The sequence below is a fragment of the Schistocerca piceifrons genome, chromosome 2 (genome assembly GCF_021461385.2).
Source record: "Schistocerca piceifrons isolate TAMUIC-IGC-003096 chromosome 2, iqSchPice1.1, whole genome shotgun sequence".
NCBI lineage: Eukaryota > Metazoa > Arthropoda > Insecta > Orthoptera > Acrididae > Schistocerca > Schistocerca piceifrons.
Genome location: NC_060139.1, coordinates 915,122,250 through 915,146,800, shown reverse-complemented (window position 1 = coordinate 915,146,800; position 24,551 = coordinate 915,122,250). Strand labels below are relative to the sequence as shown.

At 39.0% G+C, this 24,551-nt stretch overlaps 1 protein-coding gene across 3 annotated transcripts in view; it reads left to right on the top strand.

Moving 5' to 3' along the window:
• The window catches only part of LOC124777102 (ring canal kelch homolog), a 141,397-nt gene extending 119,372 nt beyond the window's left edge, over positions 1-22,025 (top strand). For all 3 annotated transcript variants that reach the window (XM_047252383.1, XM_047252385.1, XM_047252384.1), the window contains 3 exons: positions 4,298-4,412; positions 4,933-5,073; positions 19,176-22,025. In XM_047252383.1, coding sequence (XP_047108339.1) covers positions 4,298-4,412; positions 4,933-5,073; positions 19,176-19,348 — 429 coding nt within the window. In that variant the 3' untranslated portion in view covers positions 19,349-22,025. The remainder of the gene's footprint in view (positions 1-4,297; positions 4,413-4,932; positions 5,074-19,175) is intronic.
• The last annotated feature ends 2,526 nt before the right edge of the window (positions 22,026-24,551 follow it).

The window sequence follows — 24,551 nt, the reverse complement described above, 5'->3', positions numbered from 1 at the left end:
CTTGATCATTACGCACTCTATACCATTAATTGTGCTTTAAGCTTTTAAGAACATGGGATGTGTGTTCTTCATTTAAATTAAAATACATTGTTAAGTAACAGCAGTGGTTTAACATTAGCAGTATACTTAATTTCGTCTTTAACCATCCATATGAAAGATTTGTACATTTGTTTGCTCCTGAAATATTTCAATATCCCTTTGACAAAGTGACCAATTGACACTCAACACATCTTCTCCAACCTTAATAGTTGAGTTCAACCCTTTGTGTCGGCAGATATTGTACAACCATTCTTTCTTTCGGATGGAAGTGTCCCCTGCTCATTCCTTACCAAAAATGGTTGAGATTATCCCTCTGTGGATCCCCCTAACTGAAGGACTAGGCCCCTCTATGTGGTATACCTATCCGCAGGTTCACTTCAGATGTAGGACAGCCTCTGTAGGTCTGCCTACCCATTTCAACTCAGCTCACGTAAAGTGGGATACACTTCACCATGTAAAATTCGTCTGCACAGAACGTAAGTTTCATTTCTGACATTCTAACAGGAAAGGGTTCCTTCACTTCTTGTGTGTCAGTTTTAAAGCATAACAAACCATACTCCCTATACAAAATTGCTTTTACCCACACGTTCATTGCTGTACCTGCCCCCCCTCCCCCCAACGTTTGATCCAACACATACAGTTCGATTTATCACTAAAAATACCACATGGCATTTTAAAAAGCAAATACTGAAACTGCCATTTTCATCCTTTGAAGACTCAACAGATTTTATATGATGACAAAACGTGCCAGGGTTGTTGAGCTAACTCTTTTTTTCTCACCATTGTCACTTACTTTATAAAACACATGTATCGTAATATATATCCAGGTCATTATCACTTATGTCTTCTCACAGTGATCAAACATTACTGTTATTTAAATATAACCTAGTTTTCTTGTGTGCTACTCCCGTTTTGTGTGTAGTTAATTCTCTGTATTAGAAACTGATAAAGTGATCTTGCTATTGCATCTTCGCTATCAATTAAATGATTTCTCGCTAGATGGCACTGCTACCTTCCGCTCATTACGCTCATGTTAGCACATCATATTTCAGAGTGTTGCACTGCATGCACGGGCTTTCCCCCATTATTTCCCCCACAACGTATGACATGCCTGAGATGCAACATACTGACATTGTACACAACACATGTGTGGTGCAAAAATTATGTCCATTTGTCCAAGTCATATCGTTACACACATGTTGCTCTTCTCAGCCATCCTGTGACAACACATTGTGATAGAAACAAATGTAAAAGAGAAGCGTGTGAATATGGACAGTGTGAAAGATAGAATTGGTACTCCTGGCAAAAGATAGAAATGGTACTCCTGGCAAAGAAGGAAAAAAGGAAAGAAAAGAATAGGCTTGTTAATGTGAAAAAAGAAAGAAGATAGTCCTGAAAGACATAATCCCTTACCAGCCGCCACCCCAAGGAATTTCCAGTTCTTGCGAAGTTCTTCATTGTGATGTGGGAGGGAGAAGGTGTTTGGCATTCCCTACTGGATGGACTTGTCACAACTTCACCATCACAGATCCCAAAAATTGACCTTAGCAAATGTCTGCTGTAAGTGTGGAGAGTAAGAACACCACCACATGAAAAAGAAAGAAATTAATAAATCATCAATCATCATTGTCACAAATCTATTGTATAGTATCTCTGTCAGCTACTCATAAAGAGTCTTCCATATTAAACCAATAGATAACCCTACCGTTTTGTATTGTTCCTCTTAAAAAATATAAAATTGCAATTATACATAAAGGTACACATAGATAACCTATGTATGCATCTTTTTCTGTAAGGAACATAGTACATATTAATAATGATAATTCCAGGTATTCACAGAGCAACTTTTAGTGCTACATTCTTGCTTTCACATAAAAGGATGCAATTTACTTATTAAATAAGGTAGAACAGAATATAGAATAGTCTAATGGGACAAAATGGCTTTGGAGAAACGAAATAAGAATTACCAAAGCTGTTAACTCAGACATCCAACAGGCATTGTTCCACCAAATTTGTAAAATGGGTAAATTGTCCTTGCAGTATATATGTCTTAACCATATCAACATTGTGTAGTCCATTTTTGTGACCTGTGTGTGGGTCAACCAGGAACAGTGCCTTAGGATGTTGTATTCCCACCATCTTAAAAGGTCCACAATACTGTTGGAAGAACTTATCCATCTCTTTCTTTATGTTGGAGCTATGATGGACATCTTTCACTAAAACTATATCAGCTATGCTAAGAAAGGGTACATCTGCTGTATTGTTAAACCTGAGTAGACTACTCTGGGCGGATTCGTGTAACTTACCTATTATCGTATTGTCTGTTACTGCTGTCTCTTGTTCCTTTGTAGAATGTCATCTAAACAATTTTAGTAATGGCTCTCCCATAAATCTCATGCATTGTATCTACTGGTGATAACCCAGTGGACATATGGGGTAACTCACTCAGTATATCCTGGAATCTACATCTACATCAGTACTCCACAACCCATTTTACGGCATGTGGTGGAAGGTGGGTATCACTGCTAGTCACTTCCTTTCCTGTTCCACCCACAAATAGAACCAGGGAAAAATGACTGTCTACATGTGTCTGCATGAGTCCTAATTTCTTGTATCTTATCTTCATGGTGCTAACACGCATTTTATGTTGGAACCAACTTAATTGTTCTGCAGTCAGCCTCAAATGGCAATCCTCTAAATTTTCTCAATAGTGTTCCTTGAAAAGAACATCACTTTCCCTCCAGGGATTCCCATTTGAGTTCCCAAAGCATCTCCGTAACACTTCCATGTTGTTCAAACATATCAATAACAAATCTAGCAGCCCGCCTCCGAATTGCTTCTATGTCTTCCTTTATCAGACCTGGTATGGATCCAAAACACTTGAACAATACTCTAGCAGCTCCAACTAACATCCTATATTCAGTCTCCTTTGCATACGAACCACACTTTTCTATAATTCTCTCAATAAGCAGAAATCAACCATTCACCTTTCGTAGCACAATCCTCACATGCCTGTTCCATTTCACATCGCTTTGCAGGAATACGCCCAGATATTTCAATGACATGACTGTTTCAAGCAGGACACTACTAATGCTGTATCCAAACATATGGGTTTTGGTCCCTACTCATCCACATTAACTCACATTTTTCTACAGTTAAGGCTACTTACCATTCATCACACCAACTAGAAATTTTGCCTAAGTCATCTTGTATCCTCCTACAATCGCTCAACTTTGACACCTCACTGTACACGACACCACCACCATCATCAAACAGCAGCAGATTACTGTCCATCCTTCCCACTGAATAATTTATGTATATAGAAAATAATAGCAGTCCTCTATAACACTTCCCTGGGGTGTTCTTGATGATACCCTTGTCTCTGATGAATACTGTTGACAAAAGAACACAGATGAAAATTGAAATGGAAGGTGGGGTTATAAGTACAAGTAAAACGAGAAATATATATAATGAACACAATAATGTGGACAAAAAATGGTGATAAAACAAAAGAAATTAAATCAAATTAATACACAATATTAATTAAAAACACAGGATGAAATATTTCAAGTGGAGAAAGAATTATAGGAGGAAAAATGAGAGCAAATAAAGAACTTGCTTTATGAATAAAATTGTGTGGCAAAGGAATGTAAATAAGAACTTATATTTAAATACATTAAGTAAATAAAAATGATGACCAAAGTTATTTTGATAAAGATTTTAAAATAAAAAAATAAAAATAATTACTGCACAAGGCGAGATTCGAACCCACATCCTCCTTCATATTAAGCTGTTACCCTATCCATTATACCACACAACCAGATTATACAACCCAGCTGTTTTAACACTATTGAGTGTCGCACGAGATTCTGATTTATTTATTTAATTTTTTTCAATTACTTGCAAATGAGAGCTACCAGTCTGAATGGCTGCAGTGTATGATACCTGGGATCTTAACCTACATCATCATGTAGATAGTTTGAAAAAGTCGATCCCACCACTGAGGGCCTCTCATCAGAAATACTAAATTTGGTAGAAATTGGATCCTTTAGATATATGGCCTACAGTTACTGTGAGAAAAGCAGTAAAGTTTTTTTTCCATTGTGTTTAACAATCAAAGATTTTGCTGAATAATATCTGAAGTGTTTTGCTGGAATCTTTGATGATCTCCAAATTATTGTGTAATCAGACTTCATTCTCCTGTTATGTTTAAAATCATGTTTGAGCCAACTGTTGTGTACAACAATTTGTCCTACAGGTTGGTGGCTATGATGGTGCTTCAAGACAATGTTTAAGCTCTGTTGAATGCTATAATCCTGAAATAGATTCTTGGTCACCAGTCGCAGAGATGTCTGCACGGAGAAGTGGTGCAGGTGAGAATACAGCACTATCCCTTTTTGTAATTTTTGAACTTATCAAGTAGCTATTGTAGTAGCCTGAAATTCAAGGCAGAAGCTATTTAATTTAAATGTATCATGACCCCCTAATCATTCACAAAAATAAATGACAGTGCAAAGTGAAGACATGACAAGAAATGTCTAGAGCAATGACAATAGTAAAAATCTGATCTACATCTACATCCATACTCCGCAAGCCACCCGACAGTGTGTGTCGGAGAAAAATAGTATATGGAACTATTGAAACCATGTTGTTACAATTATAGGAAATGTTCTCAACAGAATGGGCAGAAAAGTTATGATGAGGGTCAAAAACTAGTCACAACTAGTACACGGAAGAGAAGAGCATGTAGGATTCAAACACAAAACAGAGTTAAAGAAGGGTGCACAACAATAAACTTAGTTTCTGTGATTTGTTCATTCCTGATTTTTTTTAAAGCTGCTGTTGAAACAACGATTCAGTGTATTAAAATATATATTTATGCTGTTATTGTAGGTGTTGGAGTTCTGGATGGAATTTTGTATGCTGTTGGAGGACATGATGGCCCATTGGTACGTAAAAGTGTTGAAGCCTACAACCCAGAAACACAGAGATGGACACCAGTTGCTGATATGGCGTTATGCAGAAGAAATGCAGGTATGATATCATATAGCTAATGAAAAGAAGATATCCAGGAAAGAAATGTTTAAAATTAATCAAATAACTACTCTCACAATACATATTAAGTAAAACCTGACTGTATTATAACAAGGAAATTGCAGCTAGTTACATAGACCAAAATGAAAATTCCCTCAAGGAACTTTCAAATTTATGAGGCGTAATTAATGTCCATACTTTACCTTCAGGAGAAGAAATATTTTGTAATGCCAAGAGATATATATATATATATATATATATCTCGACTGACATCTCTGCCCAATCTCTTTGCCTTTACAAATGTCTGCTTGTGTCTGTGTATGTGCGGATGGATATGTGTGTGTGTGCGAGTGTATACCTGTCCTTTTTCCCCCCTAAGGTAAGTTTTTCTGCTCCCGGGATTGGAATGACTCCTTACCCTCTCCCTTAAAACCCACATCCTTTCGTCTTTCCCTCTCCTTCCCTCTTTCCTGATGAAGCAACCGTTTGTTGCGAAAGCTTGAATTTTGTGTATGTTTGTGTTTGTTTATGTGCCTATCGACCTGCCAGCACTTTCGTTTGGTAAGTCACATCGTCTTTGTTTTTTTTATATACACTCCTGGAAATTGAAATAAGAACACCGTGAATTCATTGTCCCAGGAAGGGGAAACTTTATTGACACATTCCTGGGGTCAGATACATCACATGATCACACTGACAGAACCACAGGCACATAGACACAGGCAACAGAGCATGCACAATGTCGGCACTAGTACAGTGTATATCCACCTTTCGCAGCAATGCAGGCTGCTATTCTCCCATGGAGACGATCGTAGAGATGCTGGATGTAGTCCTGTGGAACGGCTTGCCATGCCATTTCCACCTGGCGCCTCAGTTGGACCAGCGTTCGTGCTGGACGTGCAGACCGCGTGAGACGACGCTTCATCCAGTCCCAAACATGCTCAATGGGGGACAGATCCGAAGATCTTGCTGGCCAGGGTAGTTGACTTACACCTTCTAGAGCACGTTGGGTGGCACGGGATACATGCGGACGTGCATTGTCCTGTTGGAACAGCAAGTTCCCTTGCCGGTCTAGGAATGGTAGAACGATGGGTTCGATGACGGTTTGGATGTACCGTGCACTATTCAGTGTCCCCTCGACGATCACCAGTGGTGTACGGCCAGTGTAGGAGATCGCTCCCCACACCATGATGCCGGGTGTTGGCCCTGTGTGCCTCGGTCGTATGCAGTCCTGATTGTGGCGCTCACCTGCACGGCGCCAAACACGCATACGACCATCATTGGCACCAAGGCAGAAGCGACTCTCATCGCTGAAGACGACACGTCTCCATTCGTCCCTCCATTCACGCCTGTCGCGACACCACTGGAGGCGGGCTGCACGATGTTGGGGCGTGAGCGGAAGACGGCCTAACAGTGTGCGGGACCGTAGCCCAGCTTCATGGAGACGGTTGCGAATGGTCCTCGCCGATACCCCAGGAGCAACAGTGTCCCTAATTTGCTGGGAAGTGGCGGTGCGGTCCCCTACGGCACTGCGTAGGATCCTACGGTCTTGGCGTGCATCCGTGCGTCGCTGCGGTCCGGTCCCAGGTCGACGGGCACGTGCACCTTCCGCCGACCACTGGCGACAACATCGATGTACTGTGGCGACCTCACGCCCCACGTGTTGAGCAATTCGGCGGTACGTCCACCCTGCCTCCCGCATGCCCACTATACGCCCTCGCTCAAAGTCCGTCAACTGCACATACGGTTCACGTCCACGCTGTCGCGGCATGCCACCAGTGTTAAAGACTGCGATGGAGCTCCGTATGCCACGGCAAACTGGCTGACACTGACGGCGGCGGTGCACAAATGCTGCGCAGCTAGCGCCATTCGACGGCCAACACCGCGGTTCCTGGTGTGTCCGCTGTGCCGTGCGTGTGATCATTGTTTGTACAGCCCTCTCGCAGTGTCCGGAGCAAGTATGGTGGGTCTGACACACCGGTGTCAATGTGTTCTTTTTTCCATTTCCAGGAGTGTATATATATATATATATATATATATATATATATATATATATATATAAGTACATGATATTGTCTTAGTCTTATTCTGGGTGGAGAGAGGGGTGGGTTCAGGAAGGTCAAAAAAGAAGTGCAGGTCACTCAGAACCCAAGAAGAGACAGATACCTGTTGTGAGGACGAGGAGAAACAAAGATCTGCTCTTTCATTGTAAATTTCCTCAACCTAACCCTTTCTGCTCCCCGGGGAAACAACCAATAGTTCTAAAGGTTAGGGGACAGTGTTGTACTTTTGTATGTGTGTATTCTGTCTCATAATTTTGCAATTAATTACTTAGAACATCAAAATTTGTGTCCTCGGACAGTGTATACGCTTATTGGTGCCTGTCGAAAAATACATGGACAGTGTGGAAAGCTGTGTATACAATCATCAGTTTTAACTCTTGGGGGGGGGGGGGGGGGGGGGAGTTGTATATATTGTTCATTATTCATCAGTCACATTGTTTCTCTGGTCAGCAAAATTTTGTGTTCTGTTTCTGCAAAACTTTGATAAAAAGTTGGTATTGTGCTTCTTATTGATGTATGTGTTAATCCAGGAAAATTATCTGATATGCTGTCAGTTGTCAAGGGAAATAGTATCATAAAAGTGGTTACCAGTGCTTTTTTTACTCCTGGTGGATGCTGATAAACAACTATGGCTAATTTGATAGAAGGAGCTTGAACTACAGTGAGTATATGAATAGATACAAATATGTGCAGAAACAGATTTTGGACTTGCAATCCTGGAACTCTTGTACATTAAGGCAGAGGGCATTGGTCTTATGATGATAGCTTACGTTCCAAATTCTATGGACTGCTCTTCAAGTGCTACTTGTGCCTGGGCCAAGCAAATTCATGATGCAGCTCCCCAAGAATGAATTTAAGCTGATCTGATAATGAAGCTGTGTAAAGTAAAACTGTCCAATTTTTTAAAGGAAAGGAAAATACAGGAAATGAAATTTTGCGAAATAAACTCCATGTGTCTAAACTAAATAAAGTATGTAAATGCCACAAAAGGTAGCAAGCCCACAAATTCTGTTAGATTATTAAGGGGGGCAGGATGTCAAACGGGCCGACTTGGGGCAGAAGAGGCATCACAGAACGTTTTAATTTCTACAGTCTATACTTTTATAAATAAATTCATAAAACCTTGTCAACATGACCAGGAAGGATTCAGGATTCACACGCGTAACAGTAGAAGTTCAAAAACATAACAAAATATATTTTTTTACATGTCAAATTCCATCATTTTTTCACTTACTATTGGCTCCATTTGCTGCTGTAGGTACATTTTTCTTCATAAGTAAGAGAGATTCTTCGATGAATTTCGCACAGCATAGAAACCATACTTACAGGTGTATGAAACTCTAGAATTTTCCAAATCTATTAAAAACTGTGGTAAAAATTCAGAAAATTAACAATAGAATTTGAGTTTTTTCTAAATATGAAATCTGAAACATAACAGCTCATTCATTTTTTCGTAAATTAAAGAAATTCTAGAGTTTCATGCACCTGTAAGTGTGGTTTCTATGCTGTGCAAAGTTCATTGAAGAATCTCTCTTACTTATGAAGAAAAGTTTACCTATAGCAACAAATGCAAGTAATAGTACGTCAAAAAATGATGAAATTTCACATGCAAATAAAATTTATTGTGTTAAGTTTTTCAACTTCCACTACTACGAGTGTGAATCCTGAGTCCTTCCTGGTCATGCTGAAAACGTTTTATGAATTTAATTGTAAAAGTATAGACAGTGAAAATTAAAATGTCTTGTGGTGCCTCTCCTGTCCCGAGTTGGCCCGTTTGACGTCCTACCCCCCTTAATTGAGAAACTACACTACTGGCCATTAAAATTGCTACACCAAGAAGAAATGCAGATGATAAACGGGTATTCATTGGTCAAATATATTATACTAGAACTGACATGTGATTACATTTTCACGCAATTTGGGAGCATAGAACCTGAAAAATCAGTACCCAGAACAACCACCTCTGGCCTTAATAACGGCCTTGATACACCTGGGCATTGAGTCAAACAGAGCTTGGATGGCGTGTACAGGTACAGCTGCCCATGCAGCTTCAACACGATACCACAGTTCATCAAGAGTAGTGACTGGCCTATTGTGACGAGCCAGTTGCTTGGCCACCATTGACCAGACGTTTTCAGTTGGTGAGAGATCTGCAGAATGTGCTGGCCAGCGCAGCAGTCGAACATTTTCTGTATCCAGAAAGGCCCGTACAAGACCTGCAACATCCAGTCGTGCACTATCCTGGTGAAATGTAGGGTTTCGCAGGGATCGGATGAAGGGTAGAGCCACTGGTCGTAACACATCTTAAATGTAACATCCACTGTTGAAAGTGCCGTCAATGCGAACAAGAGGTGACCGAGACGTGTAACTGATGGTACCCCATACCATCACGCCGGGTGATACGCCAGTATGGCGATGACGAAAACACACTTCCAACGTGCGTTCACCACAGTGTGGCCAAACACGGATGCGACCATCATGCTGCTGTAAACAGAACCTGAATTCATCCGAAAAAACGACGTTTTGCCGTTCGTGCACCCAGGTTTGTCGTTGAGTACACCAGCGCAGGCGCTCCTGTCTGTGATGCAGCATCAAGGGTAACCGCAGCCGTGGTCTCCGAGCTGATAGTCCATGCTGCTGCAAACGTCATCAAACTGTTTGTGCAGATGGTTGTTGTCTTGCAAACGTCCCCATCTGTTGACTCGGGGATCGAGACGTGGCTGCACGATCTGTTACAGCCATGCGGATAAGATGCCTGTCATCTCGACTGCTAGTGATACGAGGCCATTGGGATCCAGCACGGTGTTTCGTATTACCATCCTGAACGCACTGATTCCATATTGTGCTAACAGTCATTGGATCTTGACCAACGCGAGCAGCAATGTCGCGATACGATAAACCGCAATCACGATAGGCTACAATCCAACCTTTATCAGAGTCAGAAGCGTGATGGTACGCATTTCTCCTCCTTACACGAGGCATCACAACAACGTTTCACCAGGCAATGCCAGTCAACTGCTGTTTGTGTATGAGAAATCGGTTGGAAACTTTCCTCGTGTCAGCACGTTGTAGGTGTCACCACCGGCGCCAACCTTGCGTGAGTGCTTTTAAAAACTAATAATTTGCATATCACAGAATCTTCTTCCTGTCGGTTAAATTTCGCGTCTGTAGCACGTCATCTTCGTGGTGTAGCATTTTTAATGGCCAGTAGTGTGTAAATGCGATGAAAGCTAATTGCAAAAGCTATGTATTTTGATACCAGTTACTGGATCTACACAGGTCCCTTTACTGAAGACTGTTGATTCTTATCCATTCTATGGAAACTGGTGCTGTATCGATCCCTTAGCTCAACAATATTTCTCAGTCAAGTAGTTTCCCCATAACATGAAAAGAAGGAATGTTTTAGTTTAATATCCAGTCATTAGAAACAGAACAAGACCTTAATTTATTCTTTTCATGGCATTGGCTCTGTTGTACTGTAGATTTAGTTTGAAAGATATTCAGTTACTTTTTCTAATGGTTAAGTAACAAGCATGCAGTGTGTAACAATACAATTAATGTCACCCAGTTTTATAAATCATACAGTTAATGTCAGTCAGTTTTATAAATCAGTCCCAATTACATAGCAATAGCATACCAACACACACCAACAGTGTTAACTGCACTGCAGTGTTGATAATGTCACAAAGAGAGAGAGAGAGAGAGAGAGAGAGAGAGAGAGAGAGAGAGAGAGAGAGAGAGAGACCTGCATTGAGAAACACATTAATGCCGACCTGATGAACTGAGTGACTGTGAAATACTGTACTGTTACCATTTTACTGGTACTGTAATGAAATTAAACTATATGGTTACAGAAATGTTTTCAAGTCTCAGACATCTATGATGTATGAATGCAGATTGAAGCAACCAATGAAAATGTGTACAAAGGCCAGGCTTTGAACTTAGGTCTCTTGCTAACTAGGCAGATGCACTAACCACAATGCAACCGTGGCATGGTGGTTTTGCACAACTGCATAGAGTATGCTTGCAAGCCTCTCTCCTCAATCCACATTCCCAGTGCCACTGTGCCAGGTGGGCGTGGTGGTTAGCGCATCTTGCCTATTGAGCAGGAGACCAATGTTCGAATACTGGCCTTGGTACAAATTTTTGTTTGTCACATCAGTCTGCACATATACATCATAGATTTTGGAGACTTGGAAAGGTGTCTGAAACCATATAGTTTCATTAGATTAAAGCACCTATGCCTGGGCTACAGGCAGGACCCTGTATTGTTCGATGCTTAGGTGCTACTGCAATATAATTAGGGAGCCTCTGCAATGCTTCTCGAGTTCAGGGGGAATACCAAATGGGCTGAGGCATGAATGGGAAATTTGGATTAAGGAAGGAGATGTGCTAGGTTGTCCATGCAGTTATGCAAAGCAACTGTGCCAGGGTGCCTTAGCGTGAGCAGGAAGCCCAGGTTTAAGTCAAGGCTTTGATACAAATTTTCAATCATCAGTTCAATCTGCAAGTATACACCACTGGTACCATTTTAGAAAACTTACCGACATTAACTATATAATGAAAATTGTGGGGCACTGTGTGTTAGCTGTACATGTTTTTGAAAATGTCATTGTAGTTCTGAAAGAGGTATGAAATAAAGAACTCTGTTTGAATGTGACTGTGGAGGAATTTTTTAATCAAGTTTTTCACCATAGCTTATTTAGGGAAACTAAGGGAATGAATTGGAAAGATTGCACTGAAGTATGTTGTGATATAAATAAAAACAAAAGTACATTCAAAATGAAATGATCTCACACATCTGAAGCCTGACTGCACTGTGACTTCTGAATTTTGTGTGAGGAAACTATCTAGTCTTCAAACATTGTTAAATTCATTGTAAGGCCATCACTATTTTGTGGGGAAAAATGGTATGCCAGTGACAAGTGAGTAATGTTTGCTCAGTATTTACAATATCATGTTTCATCTACATCTACATGAAAATTCCTCAAGCCCTTGTATGGTGCATGTCGGAGTGTACCCTGTACCACTATTAGTCATTTCCTTTCCTGTTCGACTTGCAAGTAGAGTGAGGGGAAAACAATTGTTTCTGTGCCTCTGTATGAGCTCTAATTTCTCATATCTTATCGTTTTGGTCCTTACGTTCGACAGTCACCTTCAAATACTGGTTCTCAAAATTTTCTCAATAGTGCTCTTGAAAATAGCATTGCCTTCCCTCCAGGTATCCCCATTTGAGCTCCTGAAATATCTCCACACACCTACACATTGTTCGAACCTACCAGGAACAAATCTAGTGGCACACCTCTGAATTGCTTCGACGTCTTCCTTCAAGCCGAGCTGGTACGGATCCTAAACAATAGAATAGTACTCAAGAATAGGTTGCGCCAGTGTTCTATACATGGTCTGCTTCATAGGTCAACCTTTCTTTCCTAAAAATTATCCCAATTAACCGAACTCAACCATTCTCCTTCCCTACCACAGTTCTTACATGCTCGGTCCATTGCACATCACTTTGCAGGATTATGCCCAGATATTAAATGACATGACTGTGTCAAGCGGGACACTAGTAATACTGTATCTGAACATTACAAGTTTTTTTCTTCCTACTCATTAACTTACATTTTTCCACATTGAGAACTAGTTTCCATTCATCACATCAACTAGAAATTTGGTTGTAGTCATCTTATATCTTCCTACAGGCACTCAACTTTTACATCTTTCATACACCATAGCATCATCATATGACTGCAGATTGCTGCCCACCATGTCTGCCAAATGCTTTATGTGTATAGAGAACAACAACAGCCCTATCACCCTTCTCTGAGACACTCCTGATGATACCATTGTCTCTGATGAACTCTTACTGTCGAGGACAACATACTGGTTCTATTACTTAAGAAGTCTTTGAGCCAGTCACATATCTGTGAACTTATTCCATATGCTTGTACCTTTGTTAACAGCCTGCAATGGAGCACTGTGTCAAATGCCATCTGGAAATCTAGAAATATGGCATCTGTCTGGTGCCCTTCGTGAGAAAAGGGCAAGCTGAGTTTCACACAAGCAATGCTTTCTAAAACCACAGTAATTTGTGGACTTAAGCTTCTAAGTCTCAAGAAAGTTTATGATACTCGAACTGAGAATATGTTCAAGGATTCTGCAGCAAACCAAAATTAAGGATATAGATCTGTAATTTTGCAGGCCCTTTCTTCAACCTTTCGTATATACTGGAGTCACCTGCACTTTTCTCAAGTCTCTTGGCACTTTGTGCTGGGTGAGAGTTTCACGATAAATGCAGGCTGTGTAAGGGGCTAATGCCATAGAGTACTCTTTGTAAACCCCAATTGGGATTCCATCCGGACCTGGGGATTTATTTGCTTTCAAATCTTTCAGTTGTTTCTCTATGCCAGGGGTGCTCATTACTACATCACCCATATGGGAATCTGTTCAATGGTCAGATGGCAGTATGTATGTACGATTCTCCTGTGTGAACGGTTTCTCGAATGTGAAATTTAAAACTTCGTCTTTCTTTTTGCTATCTTCAGCTGCCACATCAGACTGGTTGACAAGGGACAGAATGGAAGCCTGAGACCTGTTTAGCATTTGCTTTAATGGGTTATTTCATCACAATTGCTCTAGAGGTTCACACATGACCATCATGTATTTTGATGAAATTATGTAAGAACATTCACACGTATTTCCAATAAACAGTGGTAAAGTTTTAAGTTCATCAATTTAGTAGTTGTGAAGGTGTATTCAACCCACTAGTGCAACTTTTAACAATCTACCCCAAGGTTTCCACCAACTTTGAGACATAATATCTCCACTAGTATTTTCTTGGAAGAAAGAAAACTAGCTCATCTTGTTCATCTTTTTATTATCTCTTAAGTGACACAATTTTTAAAAAATGGGGGGGGGGATTTAAGAGCAGTGTTCATATGGATAATTTGAAGTAAAGTAGGCCAAGAAAAGAGCCTCTTGAGAAAATGTGAAGTTTCGCTTCTTATATCTCCAGCAGTAATTGCAGGATAGACTTAAAACTTTATGTATAACAACTTACCAATGTATTGTGTTAGAATATAAAATTTCATTCGCCTACTAGTTTCCAACAGTTTACCTAGAGGGGAAAAGTTGATGATTTTTGTGAAAATGTCAAAACTGGTTATTTTTACCCACTTTTACAAAAAGGTATTTTCTCCAAACATTTTCGTTAGAAATATTATGTTCCAAACCACCTAATAATGTAGATTTGTGTTTGAAATGCTATCATATAAGGCCCTAAAAACAGTGGCAAGGTGGAGGTGCAGTGAAAATTTGCCCATATTATGCTGCTACTCAAATGAGACTTCTTTTATTTTGTTTTACAGTTGTGTAGTACATTCAGAGGAAGGTAATATCAAAAGTTCAGAATAAAAAGTGAGTTCGAGTGGGAAGAATTATAAAACCGTGGGCGGTATGTCTTTTGTTGCATCTCATCGTAGCATAATTAAGCAAATTTGTATGTTATAAAAACTACAGAATCAAACTAATTATATACTTAAAAATTTAACTGTGCATTACCAAGGCACCAGGGCTCATTGTACACCAGGTTTTTACACCACTGTCACATTGTGTAAATTTTGTCGAATTTCAGAATAGTTTACCTGACATGTTTTGGGAAAGGATTTGTGTTAAATGAGAATTTTGAGTGTGACTTTTGATTTTGCAATGCTGTTGATATACTAGTTTAATTCCAGCTTAAAGTATAGCATATTTTGTATTTGCAAACTTTGCTGTTCATGTGCAATATAAGCGTACTGGTGAAAAATTATATAAATGTGTTGTTATAGTTCATGGTAGCTTAACCATGGTTGGTTTCTTCTAAAGTGAGAAAACATGTATTCCTACTGCCATAGAGGCCATGTCCAGAAGCTGTGCAACTGCAGCCATGAGTGGGTTTCCTTATCACAGGATCCCAAGCCGAATGAGGGTTTCTTCATACAGTATCCCAAGGCTGGGTTCCTTCCCACAGGATCTAATGTCTGATAAGGTTTTTGTTTTCAAGGATCCCAAGCCTGGTGGTACATTTCTTTGAATGTTCCAGGCCAAAGCTAGAATAGGTGTCTTACAGGGCCCTTAGCTTATGTTTACTCCAAGCCGCTCGATTTATTTAGATGTTTCATTAATTTGCTGTTAAATATCATGAGAGAAACTACAGTGCCAGAGATATGATGTCATTGATGGAACAGGAATTACTGTAATAATGTGAAGTTCTGGAACACAGAACTTTTCATCCCTAATTGGTTAATGAAATAAATCTTCTGGGCAGTGTGAATGCTTAAAGCTTCATTCTGCTCAATGGAAATGTCACAGAGATTTCCATTGCACCATTGTTTTACATAAATGCGTGCAGTGTATTGTTCTGGCTGAAGTTTTGATGATAATATACTTGCTTCACTGTTGTCACTAACTTCAGCCAGAAAAGATGATGAATCATTTGAAATACTGATGATAATTATTGTTTCATCAGTTGGAAAAAGAATGATGATTTTTCTCTAGTCCCTGCTAAAGTATGCCCATGTTTTAAATCTTTCTTCTTGTGATCTTATTTTGTTCAGTTTCTTCTTTGTTGGCGAAATAAAAATTAATTCTGTTAATGACCTCAGTGCAGAATATGTCTGTAGGCGTAAGAATCTCCCAATTAACTGACTGTTGAAAGCTTGCTCTCACTGTTAATCACTTTGGTGTACCTCAGATCCTATTGCAGTGTTACTTTCTATAACACAGCAAAAAAATTCCATTCTGCCATCATTCCAAAGTCTCTTTTATAATAGCACAAATTGAAAGATTTTTTTGAAATTTTTGTATTGGGCACTGGGGCCACTACTGAAATAATTTATGAGATATCTGAGAAAAAGGTGTTTTCACATATTTCATCAGCTCCTTGATAAAAACATGCATAATAATTTTGTCATTTGTGCAGACTGTCACTGACAAAACAAAAACTGGCAGATTCCATCTTCTGATTTGGGTGAAAATAGGCAACGAATCAGAGATTGTTATTTGACTATTTTCCATGTGAAAATGTTTGCTGCATCATGAATGATAAATGAATCATTTTCAGCAAAATCCAGTAGGATAATAATTTTGTCTTCCTTTAGATCACATTTAAAGGCTTTAAGATGCAAAATTTTATGTTAGGCAATGTAATAATGGCATGACAGACTCCAGATTTTTGTTCCTACTTCTTCAATAAATTTTATGCTTTGCGTGGTAATAGTGTTCATAATCAACGTTGTACAGTATTTAATTCTCTTTCTCTTTTCTTTCTGTGCTAATGTCTATACAAAGTTAAAAATAAAACATTAAAATGTGCAATCTCATTTATTATAATTGTAAAAACAGAACCCATTCAGGAAACTAACTTTTTTGTTCAGACGTAAACCTGTGCCATTAATACAGTTTGCCAACTCAGAATGGTAGATAGACAGTACGATATATCTTTAATGCACTCTCATCTAGAAAATTGAGTGATGTGGTATATTTGAATAGTAAGCAGTGCAGTTGTACTTTTACAAACATTTCAGTGTCATAGATGGCAGTGCCTGAGGATATTTCAGTAGTCTGAGGATTCACTGGGTGATGCTAGTGTCTGTATCACTGATTATCGATATATTGTCACTGTGATCTCTCTCTGAGATACTTTCTGATTTAAACAGTGGGAAGTCCATGATGGAATAACAATAATATGGAACGGGTAGGTTGCTACTCACCACGTAGAGGAGGCATTGAGTCACAGACAGGCGCATTGAAAAAGACTGCTAAAATATTTAAACTTTCAGGCAAACTCCTTCAGGCAAAGTACAAAACTCATAAACAAGCACAACTCACACACACATGACCGCTGCTTCCAGACTGTTTGGCCCGATTGTGAATGTGTCTGACAGGCATGACTTGCAATGTGCTGGTTTCATTGGAAGGCATAAGGAGGCAGCATGGGCAGGGATGGGGAGGGTTATCAGGGTGGGAGGTGATGCTCTGCTGCCCATAGGAGAGTGCAAGGATGTGTTGGGGACAGGATAGTGGTACTAGGTGCAGTGTTGGTTGTTGTCCAGGGTGGTTGGGCTGAGGAAAGAGAGTAGAAAAGGGGAAAGGACTAGGTGCATTGGCAGTATTGAAGGTATGTGAATTGCTGGAATGGGAGCAGGGAAGGGGATAGTTAGATGGAGGATAGGGACTAGCAAAGGTTGAGGCCAGGGGGCTTACAGGAATGAAGTATGTGTTGTGGGGAGAGTTCCCAACTGCCCAATTCAGAAAAGCTGGTGTTGGTAGGAAGAATCTAGGTGGTGCAGGCAGTGAAGCACTAATTGAAGTGAAGCACATTGTATTGGGCAGCGTGTTCAGCAACAAGAGTGGTCCAGCTGTCTTTCAGCCACAGTTTGGTGGTGGCCATTCTCGCAAATAGAGAGCTTGTTAGTTGTCATGCACACATATAAAGCAGCCCAGTGGTTGCATCATAGCTTTTTAGATCAAATGGCTGCTTTCACAGGTAGCCCTGCCTTTCAAGGAGTAGGAGATGCCCGTGACAAGATTGAAGTAGTCGGAATACCACTGTGACAGGGGGAGAATATTCCTCGTCTCAGGTAACAAAAAGTGCTAGTCGAAAGCCTGGAGGAGAATGTGATTCAGTTGCTCAAGTCCTGAGTGGTATTGAGTCATGAGACAAGTACTCCTTTGTGTTCAGACAGTGAGTATGTGGGAGGTGATAGGTGACTGGAGAGACACGGCGTGGGAGGTCTGTTTCTGGACAGGGTTGAGAGGATACTTTTGGCCTGTAAAGACATATTTGAAGAGGGACTGTTCATCACTACAGTCACTACAATTTACATGAAAAATAAATCATTTTTGAAGATTTTTCTGTCTGGGAATCTGTTGCCATTTGCTATTGGGTCCAATATTTCAGCATAAGACTGTTGATAATCATCTGAACTTAATGAGAAATACTACCAACAGTCAAAAGAAACAAGACTGTTATTATTACTAAAGAACTGTTTGCCATAGCGTGTAGGTGAATGATACTCTTCTGATCGATACTTGGCAGGTTTCACCAAAATTGATCGGTTCTTTGGCGATGTATGGACAGTTAACTTCAAATGTCTTAATATCTTCTTAGGCTTCACACACATCAAAAGAGAGAGGTGTGGGGAGGGGGGGGGGGGGGAGGGAATTTTTACCATCTAGCAAAGGACAATGACCTTTTTGTACTAAACTTCTCATCCACTGTCACAGAGTTTTCTGATGATACATATCTCATTGTAAGAATACAGTTCAAGGGCAATAAACAGTCTTGCACAAATGTGCCATGACAAATAGTTACTTGTTAATGCAAGTAGTTTCATTTCTTTTGTGCTGGCATAATATTCTTCAACTATAGACTTTTATGGAAAATACATTTAACTGTCAAGTAATGTGTGCCAAAACCCCCAAGCTGTTATGTTGAATAGATTTCTTAAGGGCACGGGCATTCTGCCTTGTGACTGCTTTTAGAACAGCTTCTGAAAATGTTGTGAAGTCTGACAGTTTTTTGATCTGTTGGAGAAAAACTGAGTTTGATGATGAAAGTTTGGTGTTAAGAATAAATTGTATGACTGCCTGTATCATTCCTAACACACTGCATACTGAACTTCTGCTGTACTGTAATTGGATATTCATAAAACCAAATCACTTTGGATGCATATTTCATATTACTGAAAGTAGCCAACTTCATTAGGACTAGCACTAATATTTTGACTGACTGCTTGCAGAACTGTGGGATATTGTGAGATGTACTCGATTTGTCTTACCCTTAAACCAGTTGGATCAGTCACTTGACTAATCATATGCCTTTTTTTAAACATCTTATACTTTCAGGCTTTCCGTTTGCTACCCCATCTTTTTACAAGTGCTCACTGTTCACATTGTGATTGTTGCGGAGGGGGAGGGGGGAGGGGCAATAACTGGGCATATTGTGCTGATCGAGGGTAAGAATCATATCTAACCATGTACCAAATTGATAATTTACAGGTGTGGTCTCGTTGAATGGTCTGCTGTACGTGGTGGGTGGAGATGATGGTTCATCAAACTTGGCATCTGTTGAAGTCTATAACCCAAAAACGGATTCGTGGTCAATGCTCCCATCCTCAATGAGTATTGGGCGCAGTTACGCTGGTGTGGCAATCATTGACAAGCCCATGTGAAGACCAGCCTCAGCCCACTGGCTGCTGGTGCTGCTTCCGCCTTGGACCTCAGGCCATGCATCTCCTGACAGGCGGCTGGTCCGCGTGCTGCTGCGTAGGAACTGTGGCCACAGTGAGGGTAGTTGCTCATCAGAGTGATATAACATGAGGGCTGCAGGACAGCACCTGTATGTTACTATGAGGAGTGAATTGGTCTGTGATGTTCTTACCGTCTATTCTGACATTCTGTGATCCTGCATAAACAGCTGTGTGTGTTCTATTTGGTTTTGAATCTCCATAATGTTGTAAACAGTAAGGCCATTTGCACTTAACAAGAGTTCCTATGCAGTTGTAAGTTATCTAATATGAAAGTCCTGTATTGTTACAGTCCCATCTTTCTGTTCAGGGTAAAAAATAATTATTGCTGGTATATTGGCATTTGTTGTGGTCTTAAACCAACAGCTTCATTTACATTTTGATATTTTGTTCTTTTATTATATTTCTTTTTTAAGTAGTAGTCATAGAGTGGTGGAAAAATGTTCCCATTTAGAGAAACTTTTCTCCCTTGAAGTACAAATTATCAGAGCTATCCCTGTGAACCTAGGCTAAGCAGTTGCAGCAGGAGTGAAATGAAGTTCATATAACACTCTTTGAGATAATCTATCATAGTGATTAGCATTAAAATATCTTAGTCTTTTTTTTACTAAAATAGTTTTCTACATTCCATTGTAAATTTGTAATTAAATTTGGGTAAAATGTAAGCTGAATGTCAAGAATGGGATTACAGTGTACAAAAGACTGAGTATATAATAAATGTGAGAAACAGTGTCATTGCTGTGTGAGGCATAGAACGCTATCTTTTTTCCAAAGTTGTAACTTTATAGTGTTTAAAAACACACCAGCTATTTTTTAAAACTGTGGCCACATTGGAATAATCAGTGGATTTTGCAGAGCTGCCCAAACATTTATTTGTAATTTTTTTCTTTATATGTTTTCACAATTTTACTACTTTATTTATAGTAAACGCTTTGCCAAAGCTTCATAATTAACATTAATAGATTGCTTTACTCTTGAAATTTAAAAACCAGTAGTTAGTGGGTCTAAATTGTAATAGATATATTGGGAATAGTTCAAATGAAAATGTATTAATCAGAAAAAGGAATCACCTTCAGGAATTGTTGTCAAATGTGGTATGTTCAGTGTTGAAATTCAGTGTGTATAGCATGTTTCCTGTTGCTGGTCAGCATTGGTCTTGTTTTGTACTCTGCTTTTATTCAGATTTGTACTTTTAATTTTTTTATATTTTTACAAATATTTTGTTTATTTTGATTAATATTGATGAAATAGTGATTGCCTTAATTTGAGTTTGGTTTGCTTAGGTGCTTAGTTGTAGGTTTAGCACTACATCATTCTAGCACATGTCTGTGGCCGTTTATGTAGACATAATGTTTGTAACAAGACTGTGTAAAATTTAAAGTCTCCAATTCCAACCCATTCCTCAGTACTGAGGTAAAAGCAATCATCACAACACATCAAATAAGTGTTTATATGTCTTGTATTCTGTTAACTCAGACAATGACCAATACGATAAGGAATAGTATTAAGTTTATAGTCTTTGTAAAGGACATATTACAACTAAGAATGTGTGAGACATCGCATTTACAGGAGTCATAACATTTTGAATTAAGTTAATGAAAACTCATTCACACTATTTCTTTCACTACCAGACAAACTAGTTATTGCCAGGTGAATCTTGGGCAGGTCACATTAGTGTAGTAGTTTACTGGTACATTTTTTTACTCGACTTAGAAAGATGTTGTGAATTATTTTTCCCAGTGGATGTCTCTTTCCTTTCTGTCTCATAAAGAATCAGTTTATTTAGTTCCCAGATGCTGTTATTAATATTCATTTTATTATTCCCTTTAATTTATTTTGTTTTAAAAGAATATTACATAAGAAGGAATGTAGCAGTGTCATGCATGTGATGCATTTAATAAAAGTGCTTCAATGTGATTGTTCAAAATCATTCTAATCATTCTAATATGTTATTTGCAATGTTCTTAAAGTATAGATCATTAACTTGGGGAACAAAATAAAAAAAAAATCACCTTATTACTAAATGAATCATACAATCACCAACCCATACAAAGAGAACCTAAAAATTTGTTGTTGTATGAAATACTTAAATATTGCAGTTATACTTCTGCCGTAAAATGAAATAATCAAACACATTTCATTGTTGTACTTGGAGACAACTGTGTAATAAATGGTAAAGTGTAACAATATTAAATGTTGTAATATGCTGCGCTGAAACTACTTCAGAAGTGAAATTAGCTGTATGTGTTAGAATGTAGAAATGTAGCTCTCACTGTTTCCATTAACTTTGGTGTAATGACATAAAAATGTGATACATTGGACACATTTTAAAAATTCCTGAAATTAGAATATAGCTAGAATGTATTTTTTGATGTCCTCTTCTTTGATTTGTTTTCTGCCTGTACCTGTATAGTTAATTATGAAACAGCTCCCTTGGCTAGAAGACTGCCACTACCATCTTTTTAAAAACAACTGGTGATATATTTTGGTGGATTAGTGTGCTAGATGATAGATTATACCTATTTTAAATTAAATGACAATTGCTTATTATTGCCAGTGGATTTTGTAACATTTGATGTGAAATAAAGAAACTGGAGCTTTTCACAATGTATTATATTTTTGCAGTTCAAGTGGTTCCAGAAAACTGCGGTCAAACAAATGATTGCATTTTCAGAATATTGTATGTTCACAAAGAAGCACATAGAGATGTGAATGATGTGAAACTAAATCATGACATTTTTTAACACTTACAGCACGGTGCCCGTACGCCATACGGGCACGGCCGCCCTGACGTTGACGACGGCGGCCGTATACCGTATGGGCGAGTTTTTATTTGGCACCGTAAGCACGTTTAACGCGTCTCTGAAGTAGTTTTGTCAAGTAATGTGGAGGTAGTTCATTTTTCTTCCGCAAGAGGCCAGCACTTATCGGCTATCTCATACTGGGAGCAGTTGTGAGCACTACAAAGATGAAGTTATCTGCAGTTTATTCACAGGTGTTTACGATCTCAAAAATGGCGCGCAGTGAGTTGACGGAGGCTGAGATTTTAGATAATCGTTATGGAGATGCAGTACCTGAAACTGACGATTCTGACAAAGAGAATTCTTACTCTCCAGACAAAAGTACAAGTGATGATTCAGGTATGTATGTGTGTCAATTGTTTATAAAGTGAAGAGTTTATTACCGCATTTTGTATTGTGAGTAGGGTTCATTACTTCACTTGCATTTAGTACTTTTTAATGCTAATGTTTGAATTTTTTTTTCTATGCAGACAATGGTACAGACCATTAGTCACCATCTGTGGTACCTAGTTGTGTGTGTCTCACTGAGCAAAATGAGCAAGATTGGTCGGAACTAGATGATCAGCCAGTACTGCCAGATTTCCAAGAAGTAGTTGGTGTAGCATCACATTTTTCAGGTGCCACTGAGGAGATTCAATATTTTAGTTATTTCTGTGATGACGAGATTATTCGGCACATCAAAAGTGAAACGAATCGGTATGCTGGTAATGTTATTACAGCAATGAAACTCAAAGGTAGCCTGAAAATAAACTATGTTTGGCATAAGTGGTCTGCAGTAAAATTGCAAAAGACTTACTGATTTTCAGTATTAGTTTGCATATGTGCGTCGTCAAATTGCTGAAAATCAGTGATTATTGGTCAACAGACTTGTTTTTGCAGACAGGATTTGCTAGTAAATTTTTGAGTCATGATCAGTTTTGCGCTATATTGTGGATGTTACAATTGAATGACAATGCTACGTTCATTAGCAAGGGTGAAGAAAAGGACGACCCACTTCACAAAGTGACGTCTTTTTTTGATTTCTTTGTGAATAAAAGCAAAAGTAGTTTTCATCCAGGCATGATTCTGACAATGGATGAGGCAATGTGTGTCTTTGTGGTAGAATAGGCTTCAGACTATACACGAAAAACAAACCCAATAAAAATGGAATAAAATTGTATGCTCTCTGCGATTCATCAAATGGTTATATGCTAAACTGTGATGTTTATATAGGTTCTGCAGGGAATTTTGACAATAGTATCCAGGGCCATGTACAAAGGTTGTGTTCACAGTACTTTGGCAAAGGACATTGCATTTATATGGATAGGTACTACACCAGTTAATCTCTTCTCGACATGTTGCGGGAAAATAAAACTCTTGGAGTGCGAACTGTAATGAAAAACAGGAAAGGTTTGCCACGAATATTCAAAACCTAAAACTAAAGAAAGATCAGATAGTTTCAAAAGAAACAACATCTCTTGGTAGTGAAGTGGAAGTCAAAACGACATGTTTTTTGTCTTTCCACAAAGCATAAGTCTACCAGCACTAGTATTCAAGTGAGGACCGAAGGTGGAATAATTGTAAAGCCAGACGTTATTATTGATTACAATAGGAATAAAGCTGTGGTTGACAGAACAGATCAGTTCTCCAGCTATTATCTGTTTGCCCAAAAAACTTTGAAGTGGTGGAAAAAGCTGTTTTTCTACTTGTTTATCATGTCGACTGTCAACAGTTTTATTTTATATAAAGAGAAGACTAGGAAGAACGTATCCCTAGTAGACTTTATTCACAAAGTGGGGAAGAAATTGGCTGAAAAGGGCAGAAATGTTTTTCAGAGGACATTTGCACGGCACTTTCCAGAGAAGGTCCCACCCACTGCAAACAAGGTGAATACTACTAGGTATTGCAAAGTATGTTCAGACGGGGAAGAAAGAGACGGGTAAGTGCATCAGGACAGACTTAGATGGTGGTGCAAGGACTGTGACGTCGGCCTTTGCGCCCCACAGTGTTTCCAGGATTTTCACACAAAGGCTAACTACATCTGAACTATTAAAATACTCTAGTTTACAGGTACCTGCAGTTAGACATTCCAGTAACATTTTTTTAAAATTTGGGTACAGTAATAATGGCATTATTCAAATGAGATTTCATGTAAAACTTTTTTATCCACGACATTTTTGTGTTTTCTTTTTTTAATTATAACACCCATTTGTATTTTATATTGTAAAATAAACTCACATTCATCTAAAGCTCTTACTTTTTCCTTTTAAATGATGCAAGAACCATATTCCTATCGTTTTTTTGTTCTTTGGAAACTAATTTCAAACATCCATTAAATATGCCAGTTC